Source organism: Thermobia domestica, chromosome 12 (assembly GCF_964235325.1).
Source record: "Thermobia domestica chromosome 12, izTheDome1.hap1.1, whole genome shotgun sequence".
Lineage (NCBI taxonomy): Eukaryota > Metazoa > Arthropoda > Insecta > Zygentoma > Lepismatidae > Thermobia > Thermobia domestica.
Genome location: NC_137465.1, coordinates 140,697,865 through 140,715,891, shown reverse-complemented (window position 1 = coordinate 140,715,891; position 18,027 = coordinate 140,697,865). Strand labels below are relative to the sequence as shown.

Genomic DNA, 18,027 nt, shown 5'->3' with positions numbered 1-18,027 from the left:
ACGTCATTTAAACGGATTTCAGTAAGGCTTTCGACATAGTTGACCATGACGTGCTACTACAGAAGTTGGTATCTTTCAATTTTTCTAAACGAGCAATAGAGTACTTCGCTTCCTACTTGTGCAATCGAGAGCAAGCTGTCTCTTACAAGGGATATATTAGCACGAAATTTACCACATTATCAGGCGTTCCTCAAGGATGACATTAAGGTCCGCTATTATTTCTTCTTGTAATTAATGATATTTCAACCTATGTTAAAAACTCTCACTTTCTGTTGTTTGCCGATTATCTCAAATTATATTCTAAAATAAGCACAATAGATGACTGCACACAACTCGAGCAGGATTTACAGGGTGTTGGGCAATGGTGTGACAAAAACAAACTTTCATTGAATATCTCTAAATGCAAGTCTTTATCGTTCTCAAGGAAAGAAACTCCCATCAATTATCCGTATATAATTAATGGCATATCTCTGCGTAAACCAAATTCAGTTAAAGATTTAGGAGTAATTTTTGATTCAAAATTGACATTCATCACATCGATGCAATCTCTACCGCTGCATTCAGAAACCTGGGTTGTATCTATAGAATGGGTAAAGTGTTTAGAAACGAGTCAACATTCATTAAACTTTATAATTTGTACGTAAAGTCAAGATTAGAATATGCGTGCGTTATTTGGACACCGAATGTAAATAAATACTTACAACCAATAGAAAACATACAATTTAAATTTCTAAAAATGCTTACGTACAAGAAAACAGCTTTCTATCCCAAACAGATTCCCTACGTGGACTTAGTAATGAGTTTGAATTTCCTAACGTTGACGAATCGACGAAAGATGTTTGATTTACTATTTTTATATAAAGTATTAAATAATAAAATTGACTGTCCAGAGCTACTCACGAAAATATATCTGAGCGTTCTAACAGGCGTAACAAGACCAGGGAATACTGGTATATTATTCTGTGAAAGGGCACGAACAAATATTCTCAGTAAATCTCCGCTGTGGAGAATGTGTGACTCCTACAATGAAGTAAGCCATAAAACTGATGTATTAGATATATTCAGTATGTCAGAATATGTATTTAGAAAGAGGATTATTACCGAGTACCTTACACTCGAAGTGAATTGGTTAATTGTACGGGTAAATGTATATATGTGTATGTATGTATTATACGACACTATAATTAGGCATTAAGCCTGTTGTGTTTTCTAAATAAATAAATAAATAAATAAATAAATAAATATTCGTTGGACGTAAAACTTTAAAACTTTCATTTTACTTTCAAAATACAAACACGTACGTATCTTTACGTCAAACAACAATACAGTATTTACAAAATCAGTAAGAAATAAGTGTGTTTTCATTCTTCATAATATTTCTTATTAACTATCTGTACGTTTATGTACAGTTAAATAATGAAATATATTTTAATCAGAATACCCTAACTACTCCAGATCATATGTAACATATATTTCCTGACTGAGGAAGAAAATATAAAAATCTGTTTCTTCCGCCACACACACACACACACACACTGAAACAGAAATAAGACCCTTGCTATCTGTTGCAGAAAACACAAACAGCTGCCCCTGCTATTATATAACCGTTTTCTTAATATATATAACCAAGCGACTATGGTAGTACAATGACATGAATCCATAGAAATTACATTCTGCGGACATTTCAAAGATGTAAGTTTCCTCTCAGACAATACGAAACAAAAAAAAAATTAACATAAAACCCTCGGCGACCTTATTCAGTTGCGCCAAAGAAAGAAAAAGTGTTTTTTCATCCTTTTTTCATCCCGTCTTTCTGCGTGCTGATCGCTAATCCATTCATGTTCTTTTCCCTTTCTTCCTACGATGTAAAGGGTATTACTGTGCTGTATCACGTCAAAGCAATGCAATTAAATATTAAATTAATTTATTACTAATTCTTTATGCATATTGTATGTACTTAAATGTCGTCATTACACGCAACAAAATTATTCTGAACTTACGTAAAAGTAGAAATATGATAATTCCTACCAAACAATTACAAAAGTCAACTAATTAATATTTCTTACATACAAATCAATTCCGTATATAAATATAAAAGAGTAAGAAGCAGTTAAACCGATGACGTTTGACCTTGGAAATTAACGGTCTTCAAAGAAGAAAGAATGCTTCCTGCTGTCCTGGAAGAGTGAGTATGAAGGGTAAATGTCTTTCAGCCGTATATTAATATTAAGGGCAAAAGATTAGTAATTAGCATAATACCACAAGTTTAATTCAAATAAAAGGTACATTACGGGAACTTCTGAACTTCACAGTCCGACAATCAAATTACATACACGGAATGCTAGGTTACATACAAGTAATGAAAGCGTATGCCTTTAAAGTTACATACATACAAAAGGTGACATAATAACGAGACTGTTAGTAAAAATCCAAATACTTTCAATGTTACGTACACAGAAAGACGACACAGGAGTAATAAGACTACAGTCCGGTACAACATTATCATAACCAAGAGTAATATCATATCAATAGTTGTTCCTAAAGTACCGGTAAAAGGAGCCGTAATAATTCAAGTTCAATTATGATTAAACACTTGGACTTCAACTAAAACATTCATTACTTCAACAAGAGTACTTAGAGTAATTATAGTGTTTATTACTTCAACAAGAGTACTTAGAGTTCAAGTACTTAAGAGTACTAAGTGTATGTACTTAGAGTACCTAGAGTGTAAGTACTTTCAAGGTTAAAAAAGCACCTACGCAGATAACTCTACTGAACCAGTGGAACCTCTAATTACTCTATTGATTAAATATCATTATTTTTCAATCTTGCGTGGAAAATCGCTCCTCTAAAGCCCCTAATTACGTCTCTGTTTTAAAACCATATTATTTTTGATACAAAATTATAAAGTATTTACGTTATACGACTGTTAAATATGCTCGAAAATTAAAACTCCACAAAGGGAAAATTTTAAAACACACTTCATTTCAATTCATTCTACACCTAATCAGCATGTAATTGGTGATGCCTCTAAACAGAAGCTCTACAAACTAAAGGTTTGAATTGTTCTTTGTTAGAGGGTAAGATGCAAGAAGAAAAAACTAGGATTGTGGAGGGGTGGACAACGTACACTCACCCTAATTTTCATCACTTCCGCTGATTTAAACAAACCAAAAGAGAGAAACGAAATATCAAAATTACTTCGAACTTCAAATTCTTGTACAGAAGGGGAGGTTCGCAACACAAAAGTCGCTAGTTTTCTAAGTAAATTGGTAAATTGTGATTTAAAAAACACTAATAGGAAAAATTATTTTGTGTCACCATCTTGAAAGTCATATTCCCTAAATCTAGTATCTTTTCTCCCAAATTGGTAATACTATATTCTTTGTGCATTTTTCTAGAATATGTTGCTTCACGAGAGTACAGACTTGTTCATGAATATGAAAAAATTAAGAAAATTACTGTATTTGAGCTTTTCTTGAGAAAATCATCTAAATAAAACTCACTACCAAGAGTAAACTAACAATTGTGAACTTTTTCAGGAGAAATGAGTTATGCTACATTATGGAGATGACATACCTACATACATACATACATACACACACACACACACACACACACACACACACACACAAAATCGTTTGAGATGCTTTGGGGAAAATAATTTGCAAAAACTCACCCTGTAGAGCAAGCTACCCATTTTTGGGAATGCTTTACTTTACACTATAATACAATTAATAAATTACTTACATGTAAAGTATGAATATTTTTAAATTTAATGTCCAATGATTATGTCCCGAGGCTTAAGGACACAGTGATGATGACAATGAATGAGATAATAGAGTGAAAAATGGGAGAATCCCAAGGCAATCTACACATACGGTGTCTGTCCATCACAAAGTTCAGTTGGAGAGAGTTGGGGCGAACCAGGGATTTCACGCACCAGAGGTGAACGCTCTACTAGTGAGCTACGGCGGCCCCATGGAAAGACGTAATAAGTACAAGAAGTAATTGTAAGGGTTAAAAAAGGAATTATTGCTATTTGGATAATTTATTCCCTTATTAGTACCCCTTTAGTACTTTGTAGAGTAAATGAGTTGTTTGCTTGTTTGAAGTTAAACGTGCTTTTCAGCGCCAAGACTATTCGAGAGGTAGACCCCCCAAGGATTAATGTGGTATTCGATCATGAAGTCGCATTGAGACCGTAACCCGAGTCTCCCTCCCTAAAATTTGTATGTTAACCAAATAAGTATGACAAATTCTGTAGGAAATATGATGAAATTAGAAATGATAACAACCATAGTAGTCAATATAACATAATATTATATTATAGAAGAATCATTTACATAGCAAATTGAACTGTAACTCTCGACTGAATCTTCCATCCACTAGGTTGTGTCTTAGACCACTGAATGAGACATATTGCAGTTTTTGAGAATTCTGAAAGTAGTGCACAAGGACACGGCCTATAAAATTATCGTTGGAAACACAGGAAAACGTAGCACAAAATGTTAATGAAATCTTATTTGCATAATAAATCCATTTAATTGGCTACGCTTGCCTCTTCTTCCCTACACGCATGTTGAGAGCTGTGAACGAGTGCTAGTGCGCAAGCAAGCATTTTACTGTTCCATCTATTGCCAAGAGATTAGCACTTGATATGGAAATATAATCTTTGCCATTTACGGGTTTTGGTGTCCCGCTGACACAGGGGTGCACCCATAGGGATTCATCGGGTCCGGACCGCTCCCAATACTTCCTATCTAAGTTCAGCAGAAGTAATCTGACTAAACAAAATTTTATAAGGAGTATCCTCTTATAAATTAGTAATCTTGACAAATGATCTACTTTCGTCTCGTGTGTTTAGAAACTTCAAATTAGTGGTCATTATGACATCGTGACGGAAGCTATTTCGAACGTTACTTAGATACACGAACAGAGATGTGTTTGTCATAAATAGATTTGATGTAATTCTGCAGACGTTGTGAATTTTGCTCTGGGTTGCATGATGACATCACGGTGCTGGAATAATACTGGAAATCATCGATAAAGTTTGAAAGTTTTCAATCAATGATTTTCAATAAAACTAAAATATTTTTATGCACATAAAAGAATTAATTTGTAACCCCCAAAATTTCCATCGACTAAAGAAATTTAAAGAATAAAAAATCATGCAAATAGAAAATTCTTAGGTAACAAAAATTTTAGTGAAGAATACTTTTAGTACGAGAAAAACATTAATGTAAACTAAAATTTTCGAACCAAATAATAAGCTAAAGCTTAAATACAAAATTTGCACCAAACAAGTTGCAATGAAACAAAGGATCTTGCAAACAAAAACTTTACAAAATTATGTTTACATAAAATAAAATGTAAGCAAAAAAGATACATCAATTAGGAAAATTGACAAAAATTACAAACGAGTTGAAAATATTTTCAGTGAACCAAAACATTGACAGACGAAAAAAAATCTTCAAGTCGAGAACTTTTTAGTTGAAACTACTAACAAATGTTTAATTACGAACTTTATCAAGAAAGTTCTTAAAGAGAAAAATATTTTCAGTAAAGCAAAACATTGCCAAACAAATATCTTTCTTGAATTCCAGAAAAAAAACTAATTTGAACTTCAAAAATATCCCAACTATTTTCTTTAGCGAAACAAAAGTTGCCAAGATTAAATACTGTAATGGAAACTTTTACTGGTAAACATTAAATATTATTCGGTTTTACTTATTTGATCAACAAAATTAACGGTTTTTAATTGTCCGAAGACCAAAATTACAATTACTTGAAAAAGTTGGGTTTAGGGATGCAGGCGAGACGAGACGAGACGAGAAATGGAAAAGTCTCGTCTCGTCTCGTCTCGCAGCTTCAAATGTTGGTCTTGTCTTGCGTCTCGTCTCGTCTCGCAAATGTGAAGTCTCGTCTCGCGTCTCGCATAAAATTTTGAGTCTCGTCTCGCGCGAGACTTTCTCGCATGATCTCTCAGTCTCGCATATATTCTGGGTCAAAATTTTGTAATGTGTTATTCTATGGCTGTTAATGAATGATGATGTGATATTTTGTCCGAAGGCAGGTATTTGACCTGAAAGTCCCTTGGCAAGGTGAATCCATGGTGGTTTGCCATTGTTTTCCATGGGATGAATGTTCATAACATCCTAAGGAGACGGAACCTAGAGTTCAACATGGTATCCGAACTTGTGTCCCCTCCGTTCCAAATTCAAAGAAAAGTTGTGCTGGAATTTACAGATTATTACAGGCGCGCTTATTGTGAGGTCCGGTACAGTAACCACATTTACTGGTATTCCTGCAATCTGTCGTGTGGTGTGAGTTATATATCTGGCAACGTTCACATCGTACTGGCATAGGAGCAGTAGCTCGTGAAGGCTCTGCACGATGCGTGTGGTTATAAATGGAGGCTCCGGATTCTAACAGCGCATCAATCGTGTCTTGATGTGAAGTGAGCACACGGACCATGTAAGTAGGACCTCGGTCATTTCGAATTCTAATTACTTTGGTAATCGTGTGCCCTTCGAGGGCCAGTTCTTCTTGTATCTCTTAATCGGTGTAAGATGGATCAACTCCACGTATGACCACTGAAAATAGTACTGGTCTTCTCGGAGGCGGAGGTTGTTTCTGTCGAGGCGTGTTTAGGATTTCCAAATTTGCATGCTTGCCAAAAATGTCTATCGGCACCTTGTTCTTGATCGTGCTGTACAGTGCGGGGTCCGTTGTCTTCAGAATAATGCCATTCCTGGTGTGAATGATGTGAACAATGGATCCCCGTGGTAGGTACTTCCAAAATTGAACTGCAACCATCTTTGGAGTGCTGAATTTCGAGCCGAAGTTTGTAAGAAGCATGGAATGAGTAGTAGCTGGTTGTTGGTTGTCGGTGCGAGATGCTGAGTCTCCGATGTCCATTCTTCCAGAATCTAATTCTCTAGATGAATCTAGTTGGTGCTTCTTTGCAGGAGGAGATTGTTGCAGACGGTCGGCGTAGCTGATACTCTTGTCTCATTGCGGTGATCTTGACCGGTTGGAGACATGGGATATTACAGATATTGTTGATTCGATGGATCCTATGGAATCTGTCCGTTGATGGTGATTCTTAGTAGGCTTCTGAGGACGAGCTGAAGATTGGTCCTTGCGTGGCCTCGCCTTGGTGGAGCTCTCGGATTGTCCATGAACAACTTGTGGAAGGCCTTGGTGTTTACCCTTGATCTTAGACCTCCGACTGAGCCTGTGTCTGCCATAAGAAAATCCGTCCATGGGCGGCTGTATTTATACGGCAGTGTAGGTGAATGTGATGAGATGATATGATATGATATGTTAGAAGGTTTGACTACCCGATCTGATACTATTCAAGATACAGCAGTCCACTTGCCAAGCCTGTTGTACCGGTCGCCCTTGACTAGATCAGTCTGACGAAACCGTACGCCACGGGATGACAAAGCAAAAATCCGAGGATATGGAAAAGGAAGGAAAGCCAAAACTCGTCACCTCTTATCAGGTAAAGCTTCAGAGCCTTGTAGAGACAAAACTCTGGAAAGTATGTATCTATATGTAAAATTTTTCGTCTTTATTTAACCGGATTTTAACCTTGTCTTTGCCTGCTTCTAGTCCGAGGAATGCTCTAACGTCGCAACATCCAAAATTGACATGGATTGTTCCCTTAGAATAGGTTTGAACTTTCTTTTCAGAAAGTTTAAACTTTCTAAGATTTAATTTGTGAAAGCAGCAGAGAAAATATAAAAATACGTTACTTGTGTAGGAGAACAGTGCTGCCATCTATTGTCGCCTGTCTCCCTTTACACCAACCACCAAGGAATAACATTACTTGTGTCAACGGACTTGTGGATAACGGAATGTTAACAATTGCGAGAATCAAAATATCCAGCAAACTGTACTTGATACGAAAAATGCTTTCTGGGTCAATTTCCAGATCATACAGGTGAACTAACTGCAGTTGAACTAACTGCAGAATTCTCATTTTATCAACTTTCGCTTTCAACTTATATAGTGTTGCCAGATCTAGAAAATAAAATTACTGACAGATATAGGGCCATTCCTACCATCTCCCACCAAACCTATAGGTCCATCCTACCAAACCAGTGTTTGAATTAAACTTTCGAACTAGAGGGGGATGTTTTTGACAAATATATAGAAAGAAAATACTTATTCCATGTAAAAATATGTTATTTCTGCGAGCCGAGCCGGGGATAAACTTTGACGAGAGGGGATTTCCCCGCCATCTCCCAACATTAATCGCTAGTAATAATGTGAAAAAGACAGAAACAACAGAAATATCACATTTCGAAGCAATAGGGAGTCTTATTCGCTTTTCAGACCAAAAACCGAAGTTCATGTATTCGTGCACGCCCGCGTGTATGTGTTTGTGTCGCAAAATAAAGTCCTAAATCGATGCTGTAATAAATTTCCAATTTACAAAGCTTTTCTTTTTTAATGATGTTTAGAAACTAAAGAAGGCTTTAATTCTGAAAATCAACCTTGAATAATAATAAATCTCATAAAATGTCTATTGCTCCAATCACTCTTTTGTTCCTGGAGGCATTAACGCTCAACTTAGAAAATTCAATAAATGTAAAATCACTAAATATACAATTAAATGTAATTCATAAATGTTGCGAGACTGCGAGAAGCCTCACGAGACTTCTCGTGCGAGACTCAACCGAGTCTCGTCTAGCGTTTCGTCTCGCGTCTCACATAAAATTTTCCCTCTCGTCTCGCAAATGCGAGACGAGACGAGACTTCTTGCGTCTCGCGTGCATCCCTAGTTAGGTTGATTCACGAATTTGAAAATTTCATTTCGCTAAAGTATTTAGTCAAAAATTTATTCCAGAATTTTACATTGCTAATATTTTGTTTGTTTAATGTTTTGACTCCTATAACATACAATTATTAATCCGAGACGACGACATTACTCAAGTAAGTGTGATCAGTCAATCTAATTTCCAATATATATTTCTACCAATGACGTTGGGCTGTGAGCTGTTAGTAGAAACTCGTACTGTAGAAAGAAAGTGTTAAGTTGTTGTTGTATATTATTCGGATTTCACAATTAGGCAGATCCTAGGAAATCTCTTACGATTTGTCCTAGAGTCAAAATCTCAACATATATGGCATCACATCCCATGTCATTTCCTGTGTTCTGAACGATCCTATGAGATTTTCCTTGTTTAGAGCACACTCTATTTCGGAAAGAAAATTGGTAAGATTTCGATTTAAGCGACATGAGATGAGAGAAAGCGAAAACAAAACAAATAAAAACAAAGAAATAATGAAAAATGTTTTGCTAATGTCTTCTGATCGTGCAGATTTACTTTTGTCGCACCACTCGAAATAATTGTTAAAAAATTATAATTTGTCACTGATTCCCTTCATATTGTTTCCTAAATGATTTGCCCTGAGCGACATGAAAATATCTCACATGGCATAGATAAAATTCAAGGGGAGCATCAAAAGCTATTGTTGAAAAACTACAATTCCTTTACGATTTGCGTATAAATACGGCGTGCGAAAGTATAGTATAAAACTTATAGTGCAAAAACACATACCAACCTGTGGTATGTGGCCACTGAAAATCACGAATGCTATCTAACCGAGTCAAGTCAGGGCGAAGCGGGAGCCCGAGCATTTGCGAAGGGGTGTATCCGAAGGAAGCAGGCGCGTCAGCAAAGATAGTAAAAACGAGTGGGTTTTGTCAATGATTCGAGTTTGAATAGCACTTGTCATGGTATAATGGTAGTTGCACTCCACTTCTAAACATAAATTACAGCTTCTGAAAACTGTGCAGAAATAGCTACATCAGTGCTGGTAAGTCGTATCACCGGTCATCTTTTATATACACTCACTTAGGTAAGTGTTTTGCAGAAGGGTCGAGAAATACGTAAAAAATACAAATTTTACGGGAGAAATGGAAGATGCAAGTACTTAGACCTAACTCAACATAACCAAATCTAACCTAATGAAATTAAACTAATCTAATATTAACAGAAATAAGTGAAATTCTATCATTTAAAAAAATATGCTGAACCCCAATACTAATCTAATCTAACATAACATAACATAACCGTAACTAACCTAAATTAAACTAATGCAAACATAACTACCGAAATTGTAACATTTCTAAGAAATAGCCGGACCCCTTCTGCGGAGCATTGTCCCTCACTTATTTTATCCATCGTAAAACATTTATAATGATTTTACACTAGTAAGCCTCCACTTGTAAACATAAAATATGGGTGTATTACTTTGTATTTAATTCTAATGCTTGCAGAAAGTTGTTCTTTATAAATATATATTTTCATGCAAAGTATTGAATTTTACCTGTTAATCTTCTAAAATATGGTGCGCCAAAATACACCAGCACCCTTCTGACTTTTATCCCTTTTTTAGGTATTCAATTTAACAATATAGCCTAGCTCCTGGTGGGATGTGCAGTGTAGTTAGCATAGGAATTCGTCAATTTTTACTTTCATTAAATAGAACTATTTTATAATATTGAAAAACGTCATTCGGTCAGACAGGAAAACTCGTTACGTTTATGGCACAAAAGGGTAAGATTTCCTAGGATTTATCTCGCAATCTATAGCAGGCTTTACCCGTGCACTGATCACGTTTGAAGTTTAGAAATTTGCAAAAATGAATGTTACTGCAAACAGTAGATAAGAATATTTCATGGCTAAGTATTATGTTCCAATACATAATATTATCGTAAGTTCTACTTTCTAGAAGAAATATGAGAATGTAAAGTGAAAGCATTTCTTTTTGTAAACAACAATGCAAAATCTGTACAATCATACTTGAAATGTATCGGTACATTCAAAATTGATTTCACGAAACAAAAAGTGGATTTGAAATTTTTAGTGTAATGTCTCACAGTTGTGCCCTTTAGGGTAAAGGAGATGGATGAATTATGAAAGTGAGTGCTTGTGAAATTAAATGTTTGTTTTTTCCCACCAGGAATCAAACCTTGACCACATGAACCAAAGACGCACGCGCAAGCCACTAGAACAGTAAGGAGGGTTTCAAGAAATAAAAGACATATCTGAATGTGACGTCAGAACAATTTCCTGACACGATATATTTTAACCTCTTATCAGATGCTTCATTATTACAAGTGGTTCAGTGCCAAAACGTTGAATAGAGTGTGTTGAAATCGCATAAATTTGTAGTTAAAGTTCCAGGAAAGTCAAGGTACCATGTGAAATTGTTTTAAAAGGTCGACCTCTTCTAAAATTGATTAACTTACAAGAGAATCTCATAAGACAATTAAAAGCACCTATGAAATTCATATCCACAATAATTTATTCCTAAATTTTCGGATGCAGTGCGTTAGTCCAGGTGCATGTAAGCGATTTAAATTATGTTGGACTTAACGTACATCCCATAAAACTTTATCTAAGGTTGGTTTCAATCCAGTAAAGTACGTACCAAAATCGTAGCTACCAAATTTGGTACCTGAATTTTGGGAAATAATATCTTGGCTCAAGTGGGTATGAACGATTCATATCATGATGAGCACGATGTTCATTATAAAGCAGTATATAGAATGGTTTCAATCAAGAAAAGTACAAATCATAGCTAACAAATTTGGTTTCGAAATTTTGGGAGGGATGTAAAGTTACAATTATGGTTCCTATTCTTTTTCGGGAGGGATGTCCAGGTGTGGTGACACCTAATTTTCAAATACTCTCATAGATATTTACATCACCCAAAATACAATAAATTTTATTATTTTTACACAATGATAAAAGATTCTTTATATGTATTGATAACGTATATTTATAGGTTTCACCAAGTTTTGCTTCAAATTTATTTTGGGAGAGATGCCTCGGACCATATGCTTGTGGATAGCACTTATCTTTCAAATACACCTAAGAACCTATACATTTACATTAATCATTCCATCATGAATAACATTTTTATTACACGTAGTAAAACAAGCCGTGTAAGTATTATGAATACATACTGATGATGTATGCACAAATTTGAAAAGATGTACCTTAACATGGTTCTCCATGAGGATGAATTTTAAGATGGTTTCAAAATCATATTCATCAAATCTAGTTCCCAAATTTTGGAAGGGGTACTTCGGACGTGGTGCCACCTATTGTTCAAATACATTCATAATATTCAATATATTTTAAGTTGTAATACAGTTCAGATGAACCGTAAGATACACTTTCAAATTATTATTTTTGGTAACTTTATGTCTATTCAAGAACAGAAGATGGTACCATGAACTTGTGACGGACAATTATCTTTCAAATATATCGAGAGACCTAACATTCAAAGCTCCATAGACTATGAAATAGCAAGCTTAGTTCGCAATCTAGACAATGAATCATAACATATCACTTCGAAAATAAAATTCTTGGCAATTTGTTAGCCATACATTGAAACGAGATGACCATCTAAATTTTCCAAATTTACATCTTTTCAAATTTGTGCATACATCATCAGTATGTATTCATAATACTTACACGGCTTGTTTTACTACGTGTAATAAAAATATTATTCATGATGGAATGATTAATGTAAATGTATAGGTTCTTAGGTGTATTTGTAAGATAAGTGCTATCCACAAGCATATGGTCCGAGGCATCTCTCCCAAAATAAATTTGAAGCAAAACTTGGTGAAACCTATAAATATACGTTATCAATACATATAAAGAATCTTTTATCATTGTGTAAAAATAATAAAATTTATTGTATTTTGGGTGATGTAAATATCTATGTGAGTATTTGAAAATTAGGTGTCACCACACCTGGACATCCCTCCCGAAAAAGAATAGGAACCATAATTGTAACTTTACGTTATCAGGAAGTACAAAGTACGTTGTATAATTGTAACAATAACTAGGTTTATGGCTCTTCAGTTATTTTGAATGTATAAGTTCATGCGCGTATTTGAAAATTAGGTATTGTTCCCAAAATTAGGAACCAAACTTGGTAAATACGACTTATATAGGTACTTTTCATAGTTGAACCATTAAATGTTGTTTTATAATTTGACTTATGTCCACGATGTCATTGTTGATGGACCCAGAGATAGCAGAAGGCCGTTTTGTTGCTTCAAAAACTGATTTGGATACGTATAACCAGGGGCGGACTGGCAACCATAGGGCCCACCCTGCTAAACTGAAATGAGGGCCCACTGTATAAAAATGTAAAAAATGTACTTGGCATTCTTCATATGTATTACATATAAAAGTCCATATTCGAACCCATAAATAGTATCCCATATATTCATACAAAAGCAAAACATTAATTACAAAAAATCTGAACATTTTAATAGTAACTCATACAGTGTGTAATTGGCATTATAATTTTTTTATTGTAACACACACAATACCGGAATTGGTGCTTTCAGTTATTTATATTATGCTATTGCTTTTTATGTAATGAATTTAAACCATTTATTTAAACAAATGAGTGTCATGTTTTAGAAAATTCAAAATATATACATGTGCAATAATTAAAAACTAATCTCAAGTCAACTTTGAAACACTAAATAATTAAAGCACTGACAGAAATAATGTAAGTTTCTTTCCTCATAAATCAGTTCTAATATCAAATTGGTTGAAATTTTCTACTGAATTGCATACTGTAACCTAATATAATATAATATTAATATGAATACGAAAAATGTATCCTAATATTAATATCTTCATTATGCCCCAGTTACACTCACAATTTCAAATATCTACCTAATTCTTTGAAGCTAGATACAAGATCGTCAATCACTTTGTCGTAATCAAACGTATATGATCTTTCTATGTATAAAAGAATAAAGTCTTCCAACAAATCTTGTCCAAGCGATGAACGCAACCGATTTTTGATCACTTTCATAATCAAGAAAATTCTTTCACATGATACTTGGGTACACGATAGAGTTAGAACATACTGTACTTATACGCTGTATACAACGATGGATATAATGGACCATAAAGATTTAATTCGTGAAGCAGGAGAAGTGCACAAACTAAACACACTTTACACTGTCTTGCAGGTTTGCATTTCCATTCATCTTCCTCCTCACTCTCAGTTTCATTATGTTCCTCTTCTTCATTTTTTCTGTTTTTCACTACCATGAACATATTGCTCGCTGCCATGCTCATTTCTTAAAATATCCTGCTTTTTACATATTGGTGGATTATAGTCCCTCTAATGACGAGCAAATTGGAGCAGTTCCTCTTGAATTTGTTCTCTTTCCACTTTGCAACAATGTGGTAGAGTATTGAGAGCTGAATAAGGTTGTTCTTCTAAAGTACTTATCTCATGGAAACGGGTGGATCCAGCCATGCAATGTCCTTCATGAGACTGTCATCGCAGATAAACCGAGAATGTAATTGCTCAATTGCAGTATCGAAAATAACATTGAAAACGTTTATCTGAAACACTTTTGATGGAGAATCTAAAATTCTTGCCTCATCATGGGAAAGCTCGTCTGCTTGAAGAGTTGCTACTGGTATTCTCTTTGCAAGGAGAGAAGTTTCAACTACAACATCGTATCTTGCATCCTTCAATTGTCTTTTCAAGTCCTTTGCAAACTCCATAGCTTTAGTTTCAATACCTAGAGCAAAACACGTTTCGTTTTTGCTTTAAGTCTGATTGTAACGTACAAATCATTTTTGTAGCCCTTAGATAATCCAAACCAGATTTTTGCAAATAATGCGAAGTAGATATACATAGGTGAAAAAGTTGGCTGAAAACAAAAGCCGCAAGAATATTTTCAAATTTACACCAGTTCTGAACCAAACACTTGGCTTTAAATGTGACTTCAGCTTGAAAATCACTCATACTTGCAATAGTGAGTAGACATTGAAGCAGCGTCATGAACCTCTTCCGATTTTGAAAAGGTGTCGAAAAATCATCAAAGATTCTCTTTAGAGCTCGATCTTTACTCCACCAGCTTGTCAGATTTATTTTTTGTAATCGGCGAAGTAGCTGTCTACCACTTGAGTTTTCTTCATTGTACTTAATCCACACTTTCATTCTTTTATATGAATCGCAGATGAAAGTAACTGTCATTTGAAGTAACCCAAGAAAGTCTTTTGCGAAATCTGACAGCCTGAAATCTACTGTGTTTCTTATATTTAAAAAAGTAGTAGTTAACGTGCTCGTTTTTAACAGCTGCTGTATCACAAACCCTGCAACGTTTTAGGGTCTGATTCTCTCAAAGACGGAACCTTTTCAAGTCGGTAAACGTGAAGAAGAATAAGGTCTGTTCATGAAAGTTTAACTTTACGTCTTTTTTATGCAAAACACAAGTTTGCGGGAGTTACCCTTCCATATTTTGGATGCTGGTAGGTTTAATTGAGCAAATCTTTATAAAAATTGGTGAAGGGGCCCACCTGTTTGGGGGGCCCACCCTGCATTTGCAGGGTAGCAGGGTGGGCCAGTCCGCCCCTGCGTATAACAATAGTAGAACGGGCACAAGTATATCCCTCACAAAAGACATTAACTTTTGAAGCCATATGACATCTTACAGACACAACAGCTCTCCTTTCTGCAAGTCAATACACAGCATTTTCGAACTACCTGCAATAACTTTTCATGCGTGCTCATGCATGCTGCTATCTAGAAATCGACTTCGTTACCATAAACTTAAACTTTCTCAACATAGTAAGTCTTTTCAGATTTTGTGCTCTTCACTTTCGAAGGTTCTGTACGGATTATCTCGAACGGTCATATGTTAGATACACATTTTTTTGTGAAAACAATTATATCAATATTCAATAAATGCAATAATCAGCTGATATGTCGGAAAATATTTTGGGTTAAAAAGTGCGATATATTAAAGAACTTAACATGAAATTCATATACTAATTGCATTTAACATGTATTTAACTTACAGACATCGCAAATGCAGAGAGGATTCACTGCTCTTCACTGTGCACTGGCTTGTTGGAGTATTAATTGCATTCCATTCGTACTGGCAAAGGGGAATCTTAATCTCAAGGATACGTCTGGGAAAAATCCGCTGGAATATGTTGGAACTGTTAGATTTCGGGAAGACAGTGAGAGAAGGTAAGTTCTATCTGTAATGTTATATACAAACTCCGGACTATATTTTTATGTGCTTTATTGTGTACAAGTGGGCCGGTGCCTATAACCGAGATGTCTCAGGTGCCACAAGGGAATAGGCTGCATATTACAATTGAAGAACATAAATGCTTTTAACTGTTCTTGAAGTTTCTGTAATCATGTTTATGTCTAATTTGTTAAACGTAAAAAACATGAAAACAAAAATGGTAATTAGAAAACGGAAACTTCTTTGTTATTCATTTTGTAAGTCACACTAATTCATAACAGCAAACAGTCATGCTATTAAATGTCGCAACCTGCCTTTCTGACTCCAATATATATCGGTAGCGTGCAGCAATTTTCCGGTTTAAAACTACTATGACGATTTAGTTGAAACTTAAAAACTGTATTGTGTCAATTTATATATTTCAAGTGTAAGACGAAGCCAGTAACCAGCCAGTAGCCAGCATTAACGTTTGTATATTCCTGCAGTAATACAGTGGTATGGAAAACTTAAGGACGAAAGTAAATTTTACATACTGTATCACTGCCAAGTGGCATAGATTGATAAACTTGAACCATACATAGAAAATAGTGCTACAATATAAGGAAACAACAGAAAGAGGCACGTGAGTAGAAGAGGAAAATTGCACTTATATACAGAGGCAATAACGTCCACTGAAAGTACTGCGACTCATTATGCCCCCTGACATTACAAACAGAGTGAAATGTTCCTTAAAACGGTGTGTGATCACCATGAACAACGATGCATAATCTACAACGAGATCCAATGATGCTCACAGAGTTTGTAATTAGTTGTAGTGGAATGGAGTACCATTGACAACTGCTGGATAGTCCTTGGTGCATCTGGACTTGCTACAAGACGTCTCCTCATAGCATCCGAAACGAATTCGATGGAATTCAAATCAGAAGAAAGGCAAGCCAGTCCACTCGTCGAGTATTCTCTCGTTCCAAGAGCTGCGACATCTACGCATGTCGAGATGGAATAGTGTCACAATAACGTTGAACGGTGAATGTGTCACGTTCAAAAATTTGAAGATGGTATGCCAATGCAACACTATGCTGCCCCACACAAGAAAGCGGGACCACCAAAATTATCATGATTGGCTCGTTCCTGGGTTTATTGACTTTTCTCATCTCGCCGATGAGTGTCCAGAATCACTAATCATTTTGAATCTGCTCTTATCGAAATAAAAAACGCAAATCCACTTCTCTTGGTCCAGTCCTGATGTCCTTGGCACCAAAGCAAACTGTACCGCTGTTATATGGATGTCAATGGAACACAATGCAATGTCCATCGGGCAAAGAAGTTACCCCATTCATTGACATACTATTGTGAGATTGGGCGACTTTCACTCCTGTTATATGTGTTCGCAATAAAGATACTAAGGATTACACCCGATGTTTGAAGCGGTCTTTCCTTGCTTGTTCATAATGTAATGTTCGTTCTCTGCCATGATTGACTGTGGTAAACCACTACCTCTCCCTCGCATAGCAAATCCTCATGCACGTTCGGGTTTTGAACATGTTATGGATGTTCCTCATGCACGTAAAACAACCCTGTGCGCAATACCAAACTAGAGGACCGCACTCGCCCCACTTTCCTTTTCTTTCAGATTAGCGACGACTTTTCCCCGTGTGAAATCAGTCAAATATTGTCTTTGGACCATGTTGTGGGTAACACCAGCCCGATGCACCTTAACTGCACTGTAACAGCCACACATTGTCTCACCCATTTGATCCAACTGCTTTGTGTTGGGGAAGCAGACCTACTCGATGCTACGTTAACATTGATTATGGCAAAGTCTTACATGCTGAGCATCTGTGGGAATCCTGTGCGATAATGTTGCCGGACTTTTATTCATTTTCATCAACTACACAATATTTTATGTTACTTTATCTACATCCTCCTTAAGTTTTGCACTCCAGTGTACATTGTGAATATTAAACTCT

At 35.6% G+C, this 18,027-nt stretch overlaps 1 protein-coding gene across 1 annotated transcript in view; it reads left to right on the top strand.

Moving 5' to 3' along the window:
* The window catches only part of LOC145666689 (uncharacterized), a 267,228-nt gene that overhangs the window by 51,391 nt on the left and 197,810 nt on the right, over positions 1 to 18,027 (top strand). Inside the window, exon 2 of the mRNA XM_081734173.1 lies at positions 15,884 to 16,056. Coding sequence (XP_081590299.1) covers positions 15,884 to 16,056 — 173 coding nt within the window. The remainder of the gene's footprint in view (positions 1 to 15,883; positions 16,057 to 18,027) is intronic.